Genomic DNA, 14,175 nt, shown 5'->3' with positions numbered 1-14,175 from the left:
GAAATTCCTTCAAAACCTCAAGTGAGTGAGTCGTCGCTGACGTCGACGCGCAAGACACTTTCGGCCTTATGACGGTGGTGGGGCGCTTAAGTTGCAATTGGGTATGATGTCATACCGCGCTTCAACCAATATCATCGAGTGCATCTCTGCATCTCTTCTTTCTCCCAACTCATATTATCGTCTGAACAGCAATGTCTTCTCTATCTATCTCTGTGCTTCGCGCTTCTTCGAGGTCAACCTCTATTCTCCCAAAGCAGTTCAACACCCTCGGCCAAAGATTCTACGCGAAGGCACCAGAACCAGATAACGCCCACTATGTGATCGATGACCAGACTCAAGGGAACATCGCCGACGAGAAGAATGTCCACAAGAAAGACGTCCATAGTCAGGCTGCGCGTGGAGGAAGGGAAGAGCGCAATAAATCAGAAGCTACGCTCGATGCGGCGTCGCAGAAAGAGAAGACAAAGGCGCATGATGCGGGGAAAGGGAATCCGGAGGGGATAGGTATGGTTGACCAGGTTGGGAGTGCGTCGGGGAGTGCGGAGCATTATGAGCAAGGGAGGAAGGTCAGGAAGAAGCCTTGATCTGCAACACAGGCGTAGATGTGGGGAACAGGTGAGCTTTGGTCTGATGGCGCGTTTCTAGGTCAGGTCGCTGAAGTGAACGTTTAGTTGTTGAAATCATCCGATGTATCATACTGCCTACCTTGTTCCATAAACATGAATATCTGAACTTGATAGCCTCAGCGTTTCTTACGTGGATTAACCCTTACATTCGAGCCTTTCTCCTCCACTGGCAGACGATGACATTGCCCCTATATCCAGACTCAGCTAATTATGTCAGAATTTGATGGTCGAGATTAACAACTTTGGCTCGCTCGTTCCTCTTTGACGCCTTCAAAAGTTCCAAGGCATGTTACCCGCGTTCCTGCTTGGGTGTATTTAACCAGATAACCTTGTACTCTTCTCAATATAACATCTTCACTTCCGCTCACACACTACTACTCTCACAAAATCTCCTTCGAAAGATGCCCGAGGCTCTTGTCGGCATCAAATGTTCAGTTATCATGGACGTCGGCCGTGAACTCCCCGAGTACAAGACGGAGATGAAGTGGGACTCACTATCTAGTATTCCATTGGTGACATGTTATATTCCATCAGAAGCTGGGAAGGTATGCTCTTCAACCGCCTCGCCGCTTGAGAAACGCTGACTTGAATGTGGCGATAGACCTTCCAAGTCAAGGTCGAAGCTCCTGCTCTCCACTATCAGCACTGGGCTTTTGACCTGAGCTTGGATGACTCTTCAGTAGTGGTTCCTCAATCCGCTATGCCTGCGTCGTACGGAAACGTCGCGGTTTTAAGTGAAGATTTGGTCGGTCCAACGTCGTCGCGTACTTTCCAGTTTTCCAATATCCAGCGAACAGGTGAGTTCATTTGTCCTACTCACGTCGTCCTTCAAGTTGAGGATCGCTACCTCCTGCAGATGATGATTCCGCGCAATGTCAGTAATAGGCTGGGCGAAATTGAGCTTCGAATTTGTAGTGTGGACGGGTTTGCGATGGCTTCGAGTCGCGAGTCTAGGGCTCATCGATGGTCGAATGCGCAGTCGGTGGGAAGGATTCATGAGAGGGCGAAGAAGGCCATGGATCATTGCATAGAGTAAGTGATTGCCAAACCTACCTATTTAATGGGCCTGGGCTGACGAGCAGTCATAGTTTTGGAGAACCTCGCTTCTTTAGGCCGGGTTTGTGGGCCATCCCCTTTGGGAAGCGACACCAAGCTACAGTCATCTTCAAGTACCGAACCATAGGTGAGCCGAGCCTCCTCCAGTGCTATCCGCCAATATATCTCCTGACTCGACTCGTGAACCCGCCTAGATCTCCTCGTTGCGGATAACATAGCACCAAGGAGCGTCTTGCCTTTGCCCAAACACGGCATCAAGTACACTCCTCGCACTATGATGAGTTGTGGAACAAGACCACCTCGCTACAATCGTGCTTCAGTCTCTGGAGGGAAGCGCAAATTGGAGATTGTAGAAATAGAACTCGACAGTGAAGGAGAGGAACTTGTCTTCAGCGAGACTGAAGAGGAAATCCAACTAAAGGTACGTGACCTCGCCTCATTAACCTCCGTATGATTACTGATATTCTTCTTGAAGGCGCGTCTTGCCGAGATTATGGCACAGAAGAGGTCACGGAGGAAAAGAATCAAGAGGGAACCCGATGATTCCACTCTTCCGTCGACCAGTCTCTCTCGCGAAATACTGGACCTCACTCATCTCAGCGACTGACTTCACCTTTTTGAACTTGGATCCAAGTTTCTTCACCAGTAACTACCATGTTTGTCTCCCCCGATGTATCATCTGGGAATGTGTATTTCTTGTTGCTGATTGACACGGGTGTTTGGGTTCAAGTGTTCAGTGAAGGTGTGTACAGCCGTGACAGTGACAGCTTATCAAACCTTGGAAGCACCCACACAGAGAAGTAGACTGTGGGCCCCCACCCATCGGATCCCTTCCTTCTGCTAAATTCCTGCTCCTCGTTACCCATTAAATGCCCAAGTTTCTAGATTTCGACATTTCGATTAGCATCGAAGGCCGAAGGTTGCCTGAATATGATGTCGAGGTCGAATCTGACTCTGCATCAGGCGAGGCGACAGTGATAACCTGCTGGATCCCATCTGAAGTGGACAAAGTACGCGGTTGGCGATTGCTGATGAAGGCAGATATACTGACTGGCGAGGTTGTAGCGTTTCCAAATCGACATCATTCCCCCACCTCCACCACTTTCTCACCACTGGAACACCGTGGCCTCCTTTGACGGTGTCGAGAGCAGCGGTACCTCGAACATCATTTTCAAAGACGGGAAAGTCACGGCGTCCTCGATCGAGTACGAGGCCGTAGACCAGATTGACTCCAAGGCGTGCGAGCGCCATTTCAAATTCGTCCCACTAGAAGTGACTAGTAAGTGGAATTTGACCAGAAGTACCTAGACCCTGCAATGAACACCTGGTGCTTGTAGACGATGAAACCGCGAGCGTTGGGACGTACAAGATAGGCGAGATTGGGATCAAGTTAGTCAGAGCTGAAACCTACACCCCTTTGAACAACTCTCTCGAAGAGCAGCTATCCAAGGAGGAGTATCCTGATGGAATCTATCTACCGGGCCGAGTCTATTACAAGTCAGAGCAAGCAAAGTTGGCTCATTGTATCCAGTGCGATTTCCAGCCCCTTTTCGAGATGGGTGTGGAGAACCAACGCTTTTTCTTTTTTAGATTGGGAGAAAAGCGCGAGTCTGTAGCAGGAGGGACGGCCTGGTGGATGGGGGATGGTACAAAGCATATGGCGACTTTCATCTTCAAGTATAGAGATATCGGTGGGTCGAATGTTACAGCTCGCTTCGGTATCGCTTTGACAGAAGTTCGTAGACACACTCGTCGCTCAAGGAATCGCACCGAAGGAAGTTGCGGCCTCAAGGATGGTTCCCAATCCGAGGAAGAGAAGACACACTGATGACATAGTCGAAACTGGAAGAGACTCGAAGGAAGGAGGCGCGCCACTCAGCGATCCCTCCGACATTGCAAAATGCGACGCTGTGCATTCAAGTCCAAAGAAGATACGATATAGTGGAGAGGCTGAAAGGGAGTCCAACGAGGAGGTTACACGAGTTATCAGCCTTTCCTCCGTTGGAGAACATAACTTGAAATCCGGGACTCTGAATCCGAAGAAAAGAACGTATAACGAGGCCATCATCGAGGTTGAAATGGACACTGACGGGGAAAGGAATCTGAACTTGAAGGTAAGTCGCATGACATCCATCCTCGTGTCTGATGGACACGATTGACGGAAATTGAACCACAGAAAACTCATAAACGCGTCAAGACGGAGGCGATCGATGACATGGACATTGACTAACAAGCATCACGACAAAACTGGGTTTTGCGATATGCTTCGCTGAACAGATATAATGAGAATCGGAGTGCATATATCGGTTGCACAATAAATCTCTCCTCTGTTTATATGCCACATTCTCTGCCATTGCTCTGAGGACTGAGTACTGAGACCTGGAGGAGCGACCGAGGCGCTTGGTCTCCGAGTCGGTGTGACAACCCGCGGGCGCATGGGCACCTAACCCCATTCTGGGGTTTCGCGTTTCGCATTGTTATCGCCCACGCGACTATGACTGAAACTCACAACAAGAACACGGGCCCAAGCTTGAGCACGCTATTGAAATAGCAATGGACTCTGGAGAATATTGGTTTCCATTCCCCCCTTCGTCCAACCTTTTCAATATCAACCGCTGAAGGTTAGGCATCTCGCATTCTCGATGAAGCACCTTTACTCACTGGAACGGTACGGTAGCATACACATCCTTGCGATGATCAAAAGGCGACGCGGCTCCAAGAAGAGGACGGGCGACGTTTCACCTGCAGCGGACGAAGCGGAAGTCAGACAGATCCTTGCCTCGCTCAACTCTCGTACCAGCAACATTACGGAATCTACCCCGCCTGCTCCCGAGTCGACCCCGGCCTTTGAGAGATCACCGCAGCCAACGCTACCTCCACCACGGTACGACATCAGCTTGGGAGACTCAGAAGACTCTGAGGACTCGCCTTCCACAAGCTCTTCAGTTGTGCAACCCCGCCATCGTCCGCCGCGGATATATAACACCTGGCAGCAACCGCCTTGGACTCCTTCAACATCGACAATCCGTGTAATCAATGCCAGCCCCGCCAGCGCGTCGGTCAAACATCCGTTGCGTTTTAGTTCCGGGGTTCTTAGCGCGCTGGGCGCCCTCGTCTACCATCTCTTCGCCTTTGTCTATGCGATCATTTGCTACCCATTCACTCTCACATACAGAATTATTGCCAAGATCGACGAATTCCTTTTAAGGCTCGCATGGTCGATGGGAATGATGCTTCGACGCCTCTTCGTGAAGGGGGAGACGCGAAGAGGTGGACCTCGGGATGTTTACTATGATCCCAGGTATGACAGCTTTTTCTATCCGTGAAGTTTAGCTGAAGCGCACGTAACAGACAGCTTAGGAGGGTATCACAAAGGTCAGGGAAAAAGTATGGCTACTACGATCCAAGGTAAGTACTAAGGGTGTCTGAGTGCCATCCCAACTGAAGCGTACTCGAAGCGGAGAGGTGACCGATTCGCCGACCTTTTCTGACATGACCGACTCGATGGATGTCGACTCTCCGCTCGGTTCGCCCATATCACCGGTGTGGGCTCGACAGGAAGTCAACTTGGCCTCTTTCCTCGACGCTACTCCTCCGAAGCCCGTCAAATTGGAGATTGAGTACGAGATCGAGGCAGAATCGACGTCGGATGCCCTCTTCCACCGAATCGAGTATGGTCTCAGCCCAAATCCGCGGTATGTCGCGCAGATGAAGGCGAAAGCCAGGTTGGTGGAAGATGGAGAGGGTAGCCAACGATGGAAGGGGAGCCCGAAGCCGAAGAGGGACCCCGGTGTAGAGATCTACAGCACGTCTTGGGAGGGCCCCCCAGTCCTCCTTCCCAGCGTGATGAGGGTCATCAAACCGCACTTCCTGACCAGCCTCTCCATCACCGAGTGCAACGTTGCCTTAACCGAAGTCCTGGGCATCTTGGAAGATTGTGATATCCTGGCCTCGTTGGAGATTCGAAATGTCGTCGAGACGATGCGGGACCCTCGGAGAGCGGCGATTTGCGATACCGAACCTAAAGTCGATCCAGATGCACAAATGCAGGGAGCGCCAAGTTCTCCCCCTTCTTCGAAGGTTTCGTATCCGAGGCTCAAGTCGCTGTCGCTTGGGTCGTCTGTCTCCCTCGACCCGCTGTTCACAACCACTCGGTTCACGGGGATTTCCAGTGTTTCGCTTTCGCTGTATGATCAAGGGAACACGACTGACTTGCATGCAATGCGGATTGCGATGGGGTCGCAGTGGAAGATGTTGAGGCTTCGCGGCAATGTCGAGGACGATGTGCTGGAGGATATCATGAAACGACGTACCACTTTGAAGGTGGATTTCAGCCGCGTTTGGTAGAACCTGTGAGTTCAACGTTTCCATGTTGTACCATATCGACTAATTCCCTGTGAAGATATAATAGGATAGCATAGCGTCTCAAGTATAGTGTGCGATTAGAACCTTTGGTTAGAGTATAGCATCGAGATTAATCAAGCAGACCTCTCAGTTCCCCTTCATCCCCTCCATTCCCACTCAGTCTACTCATGAACAACCTAACACCTCCCAGAACCCACAAGAACACAGTCTTCAAACCGAAACTCTTCGGCCAAAGCTGCATTCCGCTCCGGATGGAAACCCTGTCCCCTCGTATCCGGTGTTCCGTATCGACGACGACAAGGATGGCGGCGAAGGTCGTTAGAATGGCGGCTAGAGAAGTGCTCGCTGTGATCATGAAGACGATGATCATCTGGAGTTTGGCGGCTTGCTGCACATCGGCTCCTCCTAGGATGGCACCTGTCATCATGCCGGGGATCGCGATGATGCCGAGGACGCTTTTGGTTTGCTTCCAGTCAGCCTTTTGGACGGGGAAGCGAGGGGAAGGGGAGTGCATCAGCACGTACCTCATGTTGTTTATTGGATGGGTGAGAGCTAGTCGGAGTGCTTCGACCACGATGGGTTGACATGCTTCTGTTCTCGTGGCACCGAAGGCGAGGTAGATCTCAACTTTATCACGGTTTTCCCTGCAAAGAGGATAGGTTTCTGCTGTTTGGACGAGTATGAACTACGCACATGAGCTCTTTGAGGACGTAGCTGGTGGCCACTACGATTCCGGAAATCGTGGAACCGCATAGCATTCCAACGATGGGTACTGTGGGCTTGGTGTCAGGCCTGGAAAACGACAAGAGACGTCGGGATATACGAACTGTATTGAATCGGTGTCCAAAACGGCTGGACTGACATGGCAAATCGCGTTCCAATGATGGATATGGGTATCGTTGAGCCTAGCATCGCAACCAGGACCGCCGGGAACTGTAATTAAAACGTGGATTGTCAGACCAGAACTTAATGAATGCTGAGGTGAGACATACCATGTAGCAAAACCTTCGTGGTGATTTGTTGACCACTGTTCATCATACATTCAACCATTTCCTCGTTCCCGAAGGCTCTCTGACCCACCTGTTTCGAAAGTCCCAAGGAAGTTGAGCACGACTGTTACGGAAGCCCACCGAGGCCGAGGTTCAGTCGCGGTCCATTGTGACGAAAGAAGCACTCACATGAGATAAGAGCAACCAACCAAGGGTTCTCAGTCTCGAACACTGTCTGCAAAAGCTTTGCGACGACCGCAAGTTGGCCTATACATCGTAGAGAGGCAATTAAGAGCGAAGCACTGAGTCCTAGTCGGAAGACCGTCGAGATGCCAATGTCGAAGAGGATGAAGGAGAGGCTGATAGCAACGTTGAGCCATTTTAGGTCGGCCTTGTTAGGAGGATTCTGAAGAGTCGACACGTCAGGAAAGTAGTAGGTGTCCATGTGCCACGGAGGAAAGGAGAGTGGGTTGGGGGCGCAAGATTTTGGTTTAGAGCGCAGGCCGGCGGCAAAGGCTGGTCTCAATGACGACACGGGAAAAGTGTGGAGCCGTATCTCCGTTTGGTTATTGAATTCGTGGCTCTCGGGCTAGGGGTCGTAGCAAGGATTGGACTGCACTGAAGCACTGGTAGATAAGTGTGAGCGGGAAAGGGAGGGAAGAAAGATAAAAGAGTTCAGGAGTCCATTCAAAAGCCTGAGGTCTTCACGTAAATCCACATCCTCGAGGCAAACGTTTGGGTCCTTCCTTGCCATCCCTTTTCTCACAATTAACTAAAGATCAGCACCTCATGACTAGAAAGAATCATATCCGAGCCAATAAGAAGCGTCCAGTTAGAGGAGGTATGGAATCTTTCAAGTCGAAAGGGGGAAAGAACCTGCTCGATAAACTCCAACCAGATGCGCCGAACGCGGTGTGATTTATGAAACTCCTGTTCAGGAAAGTGAATTCCAAAGTTGTCTAACCAATAGATAACAAAGCCCCCAAACTACAAGAAAACGAAGCTGGTTCTGCTCTGAAGTTCGGTGTTGCGCGCGACAAGCTCAAGGTTACGACCACCCTCTGTCCGTCGGAAAACAGCGACACCTCCTTCAGTGTTGGCTCCTGCAATCAAGAACTCGTCACCACCGTCGGCAGCCTTTCCAATAGCAAAGCTACGGATCTGTTGGAGGCCTGTGAAAATCTGATTAACGAGCGTAAGGGAACCTTCGGCAGGCACTTCAGCGGTTGTTTCGGCAACGGGAGTTGCGGATGGGAGGGCTGCAACCAGAGTGATCGTAGTTCCAGCCATGGTCACCCCAGCAGGGCTTGGTGAAGAGTCTGATGAAGGAGCGTTGGTACCATAATCGTAACCACCATAGCCATATTGCCTGCGAATCTGTTCATGGGCGGTGCGTTGGCGAGCATGATGCTTGATCATTCGTTTCGCGACAGGAGCGGGTCGAAGGGTGGCGACAACAGGTCCAGTCAGGACGCTGCTAGTTGGAGAGCCGCTCGAGGATGGCGAGGGTGCTGTTTCGTCGCTACCGTTGGACGGGAACTTGAACTCGAAGATGGCAATGGTGTCGCCTCGTTCGTCGATATCAGGACCGAGATTGCGGTTGCTGACATAGATGAGGGGATCGGGGAAGGCCTCTGTCGGTTCTGAAATGACGATTTCAGCAGCGAAGAAGGAACCGTTGAAGCCGGGCTCGAGGGTGGGGACGATAGAGACATTGGCGATGAGTGGGAGTGTGGTGCCGTTGGGAGCCTCTGGAATAGGCTGTACGGTGAGTGTCGATGTCTTCTCGTTGAGGGTGAACAACAAATTGTCTGGGTACCGATCAGAATCAAGTAACAGTGTGGTAGCGGGGATAATCGTACCTCGGATCGCAATGTGCCTTGGTCCATTCCCGGGTTCAACATCAATCTGCCCTTGTACTCTGAAGGTTTCGCCATCCTTCGCCACTCGCCAGATCTTGTCAGCTCCGAGGTCAGGGACGAATATTTCACCGTTGTGTTCAACAGACTGGTGGGGGTTGGAAGGGCCTCCGTTGACAGGGAATTCGACGACAGTAGACGCTAGATTGTCTTGGATGAAGCGGGTGGGATCTAGCGGGTCTGTGGCAATGAAAGCAGCGTTGGGGGAGCCGAACTAAGTCATGCAGTCAGTATGGGAAAGAATCGGAAGGCTGAAAGAAACGTACATTCATGGCTGACACTTCTCCTGTGGTCAGAGGGTTCGTGAATGTAGGGCCGTTGCCACCTGTGGCCACGGTGTCGACAAGAGTCAATCCGCCCTGGCTATCCACTAGGAACGATTGAAGGTTTCCGACGGGCCCAATCTCATTGACAGCACTGAAATACCCCGTTAAAGGATTAAAATGAGCACACGTCGCTTTGCACTCACTATAAGATGCTTGGGTCTTGGGAATGAGAGGCGATCCATGATACGCTGTCACCCGTTGGGTTCTGTTTCGTCAAAGAGAGCGCTCCGGAATCGGTGTCGAAAACATAGGTAGCAATGAAGCTAGTGAAGCCTCCAGCAAGGATCGTAAAGTTGACCATGGTCGTCGAGATCGTAAGTCTTCAAGATTTGCTGTGCGGTCCAGACAGCCGATTTGAGTTGAGACGCTAGGTCTACGAGGGCGGAGGGAGAGTGAACTGTAAACAGTTCAGAAAACGAGCGCTGCTCGAGGAACGTGGAAGGAGGGAGGTGGGGTGAAGGAACAACAGCACATCATGGGTTGGAGCATTTATGTACATCTCCAACGCCGGAAATTGCACCCTCTTTTGTCCAAGATCTGGCATTGTCCGAAGAAGGGATGGTAAGGAGTATCCATGATGGATGGTTGCTTTGTGATGGTCTCGGTTGGGCGCTCTCGTCACGAAGGCCCTGTGTCGCAGAGGCTGTTGGTAACTTCAAATCCGGAAGACATGCAGGTAAGGGCAAGTTCAAGTTGGGAAGAGATAAATCAGCCAAGAGGGCGAGACTCGCTGGACAGCCTGTATTGCATCCGAGCCTCCGATCAAATGTTTTCTCGTCAGCGTCGAGTCGTCACGACTTGGCATTCCTCGCTTGCGCACCAGCTCCTCGACTTGACATTGTACATACCCCAGTCTGTTGTCTTGTTTTACTTCTTCATCCACAGAACGCAGCTGAAATCTGCCGTGGTGTCCCCTCCGATTCATCGCCATGGTATCCCACTGTCACCGATTCAAGGTGGCACCCACAAGTACCCCATTTCTTTCTCGCAAGAAATCCCAGGAAGGAGGGGGCGACTTCCTTTCTCGAGCTTCAGGCATTCATTGAAGGACTGCCGTCCGTGTATACGCGGCCTCGAGTGGCACCTTATTTCATTTCACACTCCAAAGGCAACAAGCTCCGCTATGTATAGTATGGTGCGTAGCCTGACTGTGTCTGAATAATCCTATCGTGCGCTGAACACGGGCACATCGCTTGAACAGTACTTGCGTCATACTTTCAAAAATCTATTCACAGACAGGAGGATGGATTCGCGATAGTCATGGTTGACATACGTATTTAATGTGGGATTGGCCGAGGTAAGTTCGAGATTACGAAGAGAATCGGTCAGCCACCAACGCTTCTGACCTCAACCCGCTAGTCGACGACTTGCTCAGCAACCTTCTTATCTGGATTGGTATAAGTAACCCCAACGCCCAGCAATCCCCGTCCTACAACCCACATCGAACGAACTATGACCACGCAGAAAGCGGTACTACTTCCAGAGAAGTTTGGAGAATTCGTACTTGGCGATACCAAGATCCCTACCCCAGGACCCGGCGAGGTTCTCATTCGAGTCAAATCCGTTGGCCTGAATCCTGTCGACTGGAAGATACAACGCTTTGGAATATACGCAAACGAGTTTCCCGCCATCCTGGGCCTGGACATTGCCGGTGACATCGAGGAGATTGGCGAAGGTGTGACGAATCTCCAGAAGGGAGATCGTGTGTATGTCCTGGTTTCCCTATCTCCCGCTGCTCTTTTCTGAGCGCTTAACAGATTCACGCATGGCGGGTTTGAGAATGATCACAATGGGTTCCAACAGCTGGCTAAGGCTGATCCGAACCTTCTAGCCAAGGTGAATATTCCTACATGATGGGAGTTCGATGCATATTGACGCGCTCTGACATAGATCCCTGACGGTTTCTCATACGATGACGCTGCAACTCTCCCAACTGCTCTCACCACTGCGTATCTCGGTCTCTACAATATCCACCCGATAGGCCTCGGCCTGACGCCTCTCTTCAACCCTGGAGGCAAAGGCGCCTATGTCGACACGCCGCTTGTAATCAACGGAGGATCAAGTTCTGTTGGTCAACTGGGTAAGTACGGTTGTACATCGCCAACTTCCGGCATGCTCTGATTATATGAGCTACTTGTAGTTATCCAGTTTGCCAAGGCATCCGGATTCAACCCCATCATCACGATTGCCTCGTCCAAGCACAACCAACACTTGACCAGCCTTGGTGCGACGCACGTTATTGACCGCCACGCCTCCCCCGAAACCATCATTGAAGAAATTAGGAAGATCTCCAAAGTACCTGTTCGAGCGATCTATGATGCTGTTGGTGGCGACGAGATCCAGAAAGCCCTGCTCGAGCTTCTACCGCCTGAGGGAAATTTCGTCTACACCGCAGGGCTGAATGCAGACACGTCGGGCAAAACAGTCTCAAGGGTGTTTAGTATGCGAACGTATCCTGCCAATGCCCCTTATCTACCCACACTATGGGCAAACGCTTCTGCTTTACTCAGCGACGGCACTATCCAGGTAGGCACCTTTGCCCTTGCTACGATGGGAGTGTCGCTGATGTATGACACCCTGTTCTCGCAGCCACTCAAAGCAGAGGTGCTACCAGGAGGGTTAGCAGGTGTTCCAGACGGTCTAAAGCGGTTGGAGAAGGGGGTATCGGGCATCAAACTCGTAGCACATCCAAATGAAACCCCATGAGATGTATGCACTCCCGTTCAATGCAATGACATCTGGAGCGTTCCGCTTTAACTCTCTTCACGGAATTTGGCGTCCAGCTCGGAGTTCGATTGTGGTTCCAAATGTGGTGGTCAGCGCAATCACATCAGATAATCGTGCAGGTTTTCAGCATTTCATTCATCCTTTCTTGCCACCCATGCTCAGGCTAGAGGTGAGTAATCTTTCCGATGGATGCCTTGGTTCTCCACTAAAATGATGATCCCAGCTCGGTTTACCTCCTGATGTTGCCCCATTCGCATCATCTGATGGAGGGGAACCTGATCCTGCAACCCTCCAGCGTCTAACATCGTTGATCCTGGAATACCAATCACAATACGCCAGACCTTCTGAGTGGGTCTCCTCTCCTGACGACCTATCCACAGGAATACAGCTTCAAATCGAGGCTCGCATTATGGAAGAGAGGATCAGAGCATGCCGAGGCCTCCTGTCCAGTATGCGACGAGTTCCTGCAGAGCTTTGGGCGCACATATTCCACCATTTCGTCTCTTCAACTCTTCGAGCGAAAGCGTGGAATCGGCAAGAGACAAGCAGGTTTCCAACCCCGCCTTAGTTCTCTGCGCTGTTAACAAGTTATGGCGTCGAATTGCTCTAAGCACTCCTACAATTTGGACCAACATCACAGTTGACGCGGAAGCCTCCCACCCGAGCAATCCTACTTCATGTCATTGCGAAGTCAAGGCAGGGCAACTTTGTAATGCCCTTTTCGCGTTGGAGAACATCGGAACGCGACCTTGGTCTTTGGATCTCACCATCTCCCCCACTTCAGCCATCGCGACATCTCCCCGGCTTGACTTGTCCTTGTACGACAAGATCATGTCACACCCCTCCACATCGCATATGCGTCGATTTCGAATGTCGACCCACTCCCTCATATCCAACGTCGGTTCCTTGACCTTTCCTTCAGTTCGCTTTGTCACCATCGAGCTGAAAGACAGTACGCCGGTCTATCATCGTGATCCAGCGACATACATCGTCCCGGGCCTTCCAGCCCTAACGCACCTCATCCTCCAATCGGGCAGCCTTCCCCCTTCTCTCCCATGGGATAGCCTGACCCACCTATACATAGGACAGCAACTATATGTCGTCACTTGCGTTGCCCTACTCCAGGGGTGCAGGCGTCTCGAACGAGGCATTTTTTGGATCATCGATGAAGATGGGTACACCCGAGTTGAGCCTCTCAAGTTAATACAGGACCGAGTCGTCGAATCGCCAGTCAAGGATTTATCTTTCATCGAAGACTCGCCGTTTGATTACTCGGGTGTATCTGCCGTGTTGGCGCTCCCCAACCTCACGACTCTCCGAATGTGGGCGAGGCCACATGGTGTGCATCCATTTTGGCACGCCTACAACACCTGCCTTTTCAGCTCCTTGAGGCGATTGAACCTCGTCAATGTGCATGGTTATATGCACTGCTTTGAAATCGTTGACTGTTTGAGGATGTGTCCCCTCCTTTCGGAGCTAGCTCTGAATGTTATTCCAAGGGAAGGAGAGGATATTGGCGAGGTCTTCAGGGCGCTCAGTTTCTCTGGACAGGAGCCGTTGCTGAAGTACCTTCGGGCGTTGCAGATTCACTTTCAACCGATGGGCGCTCCTCCGAGTCCCAACCAAACGGCGGCACGCTCCTCTCCCTTTGACGATTTGGTGGAGATGATATCTTCCAGGCTGCCTCCGCCCTCTGGAACACTCGAGGAATCGGATGGGCCCATCGTCCGGTATCTCGAACAAGTAGCCATTAGGTTGGAGGGAGATCCAGGGGAGCAAGCTGTGGTTCCGGATCGGACGTTGGAGAAACTGAAAGACTTGGGGTGCCCGAACGTGAATATCGATGTGAGGGTTGTCAGTAAAGAGTATCTGAGATCACCCAGTTTGGATTTCTCCCTTCATTGGGACGAGGGATTCATGGACTTTGTAAACGAACATCCGTTTTTGTCATTTCTCAGTGATTAGGAGTTGGATGTAAAGTAGGCAGGGATTCTTAATTATCCAGAGTTTATGAGCTCCTTTGCCTTACAGCGGTTTCAAAGAGTTTACTTATAGAGCACATAACTCACCCTTTAGAATTCTTCAACGTTCAACACTGACGCCAGCGTTCAGCGTTATTAAGCGCGCGTTGAAACTTGATGGCGGACCGAAATGGTCCGAAATGACT

General features: G+C 51.2%; 8 protein-coding genes across 8 annotated transcripts; 6 read left to right on the top strand and 2 right to left on the bottom strand.

Moving 5' to 3' along the window:
* Window positions 1-191: 191 nt before the first annotated feature.
* CC1G_07826 (hypothetical protein) lies at window positions 192-584 on the top strand (the record flags this gene model as incomplete). The annotated part of the gene is made up of 1 exon (XM_001838583.2): window positions 192-584. The coding sequence occupies one exon, from the start codon at window positions 192-194 to the stop codon at window positions 582-584; it is 393 nt and encodes a 130-aa protein (XP_001838635.2).
* A 443-nt stretch (window positions 585-1,027) lies between these two features.
* On the top strand, window positions 1,028-2,289 carry CC1G_07825 (hypothetical protein; the record flags this gene model as incomplete). Its single annotated transcript, XM_001838582.2, has 6 exons — window positions 1,028-1,171; window positions 1,228-1,423; window positions 1,460-1,658; window positions 1,715-1,809; window positions 1,877-2,103; window positions 2,158-2,289. The coding sequence occupies 6 exons, from the start codon at window positions 1,028-1,030 to the stop codon at window positions 2,287-2,289; spliced, it is 993 nt and encodes a 330-aa protein (XP_001838634.2).
* A 47-nt stretch (window positions 2,290-2,336) lies between these two features.
* Window positions 2,337-3,912, top strand: CC1G_07824 (hypothetical protein; the record flags this gene model as incomplete). The annotated part of the gene is made up of 7 exons (XM_001838581.1): window positions 2,337-2,424; window positions 2,568-2,692; window positions 2,748-2,961; window positions 3,020-3,212; window positions 3,273-3,373; window positions 3,426-3,796; window positions 3,859-3,912. The coding sequence occupies 7 exons, from the start codon at window positions 2,337-2,339 to the stop codon at window positions 3,910-3,912; spliced, it is 1,146 nt and encodes a 381-aa protein (XP_001838633.1).
* A 412-nt stretch (window positions 3,913-4,324) lies between these two features.
* Window positions 4,325-6,029, top strand: CC1G_07823 (hypothetical protein; the record flags this gene model as incomplete). The annotated part of the gene is made up of 3 exons (XM_001838580.2): window positions 4,325-4,983; window positions 5,034-5,090; window positions 5,141-6,029. The coding sequence occupies 3 exons, from the start codon at window positions 4,325-4,327 to the stop codon at window positions 6,027-6,029; spliced, it is 1,605 nt and encodes a 534-aa protein (XP_001838632.2).
* A 127-nt stretch (window positions 6,030-6,156) lies between these two features.
* On the bottom strand, window positions 6,157-7,481 carry CC1G_07822 (hypothetical protein; the record flags this gene model as incomplete). Its single annotated transcript, XM_001838579.2, has 6 exons — window positions 6,157-6,691; window positions 6,741-6,819; window positions 6,875-6,980; window positions 7,040-7,074; window positions 7,128-7,160; window positions 7,226-7,481. 6 exons carry the CDS (start codon window positions 7,479-7,481, stop codon window positions 6,157-6,159), a joined length of 1,044 nt encoding a protein of 347 aa, XP_001838631.2.
* A 475-nt stretch (window positions 7,482-7,956) lies between these two features.
* CC1G_07821 (hypothetical protein) lies at window positions 7,957-9,727 on the bottom strand. Its single transcript, XM_001838578.2, has 4 exons — window positions 9,425-9,727; window positions 9,222-9,372; window positions 8,899-9,169; window positions 7,957-8,847 (listed from the first exon to the last, which is right to left on the bottom strand). Exons 1-4 carry the CDS (start codon window positions 9,580-9,582, stop codon window positions 8,024-8,026), a joined length of 1,404 nt encoding a protein of 467 aa, XP_001838630.2. The 5' UTR covers window positions 9,583-9,727; the 3' UTR covers window positions 7,957-8,023.
* A 1,006-nt stretch (window positions 9,728-10,733) lies between these two features.
* Window positions 10,734-11,987, top strand: CC1G_07820 (hypothetical protein; the record flags this gene model as incomplete). Its single annotated transcript, XM_001838577.2, has 4 exons — window positions 10,734-10,987; window positions 11,039-11,117; window positions 11,172-11,361; window positions 11,422-11,987. 4 exons carry the CDS (start codon window positions 10,734-10,736, stop codon window positions 11,985-11,987), a joined length of 1,089 nt encoding a protein of 362 aa, XP_001838629.2.
* Window positions 11,988-12,162: 175 nt separating this feature from the next.
* CC1G_14359 (hypothetical protein) lies at window positions 12,163-13,973 on the top strand (the record flags this gene model as incomplete). Its single annotated transcript, XM_002911314.1, has 3 exons — window positions 12,163-12,177; window positions 12,232-12,356; window positions 12,389-13,973. The coding sequence occupies 3 exons, from the start codon at window positions 12,163-12,165 to the stop codon at window positions 13,971-13,973; spliced, it is 1,725 nt and encodes a 574-aa protein (XP_002911360.1).
* Window positions 13,974-14,175: the final 202 nt, after the last annotated feature.

Source organism: Coprinopsis cinerea (genome assembly GCF_000182895.1).
Source record: "Coprinopsis cinerea okayama7#130 chromosome 4 map unlocalized cont3.4, whole genome shotgun sequence".
Taxonomy (NCBI): Eukaryota; Fungi; Basidiomycota; class Agaricomycetes; order Agaricales; family Psathyrellaceae; genus Coprinopsis; species Coprinopsis cinerea.
This window is presented reverse-complemented; position numbering and strand designations above follow the sequence as displayed.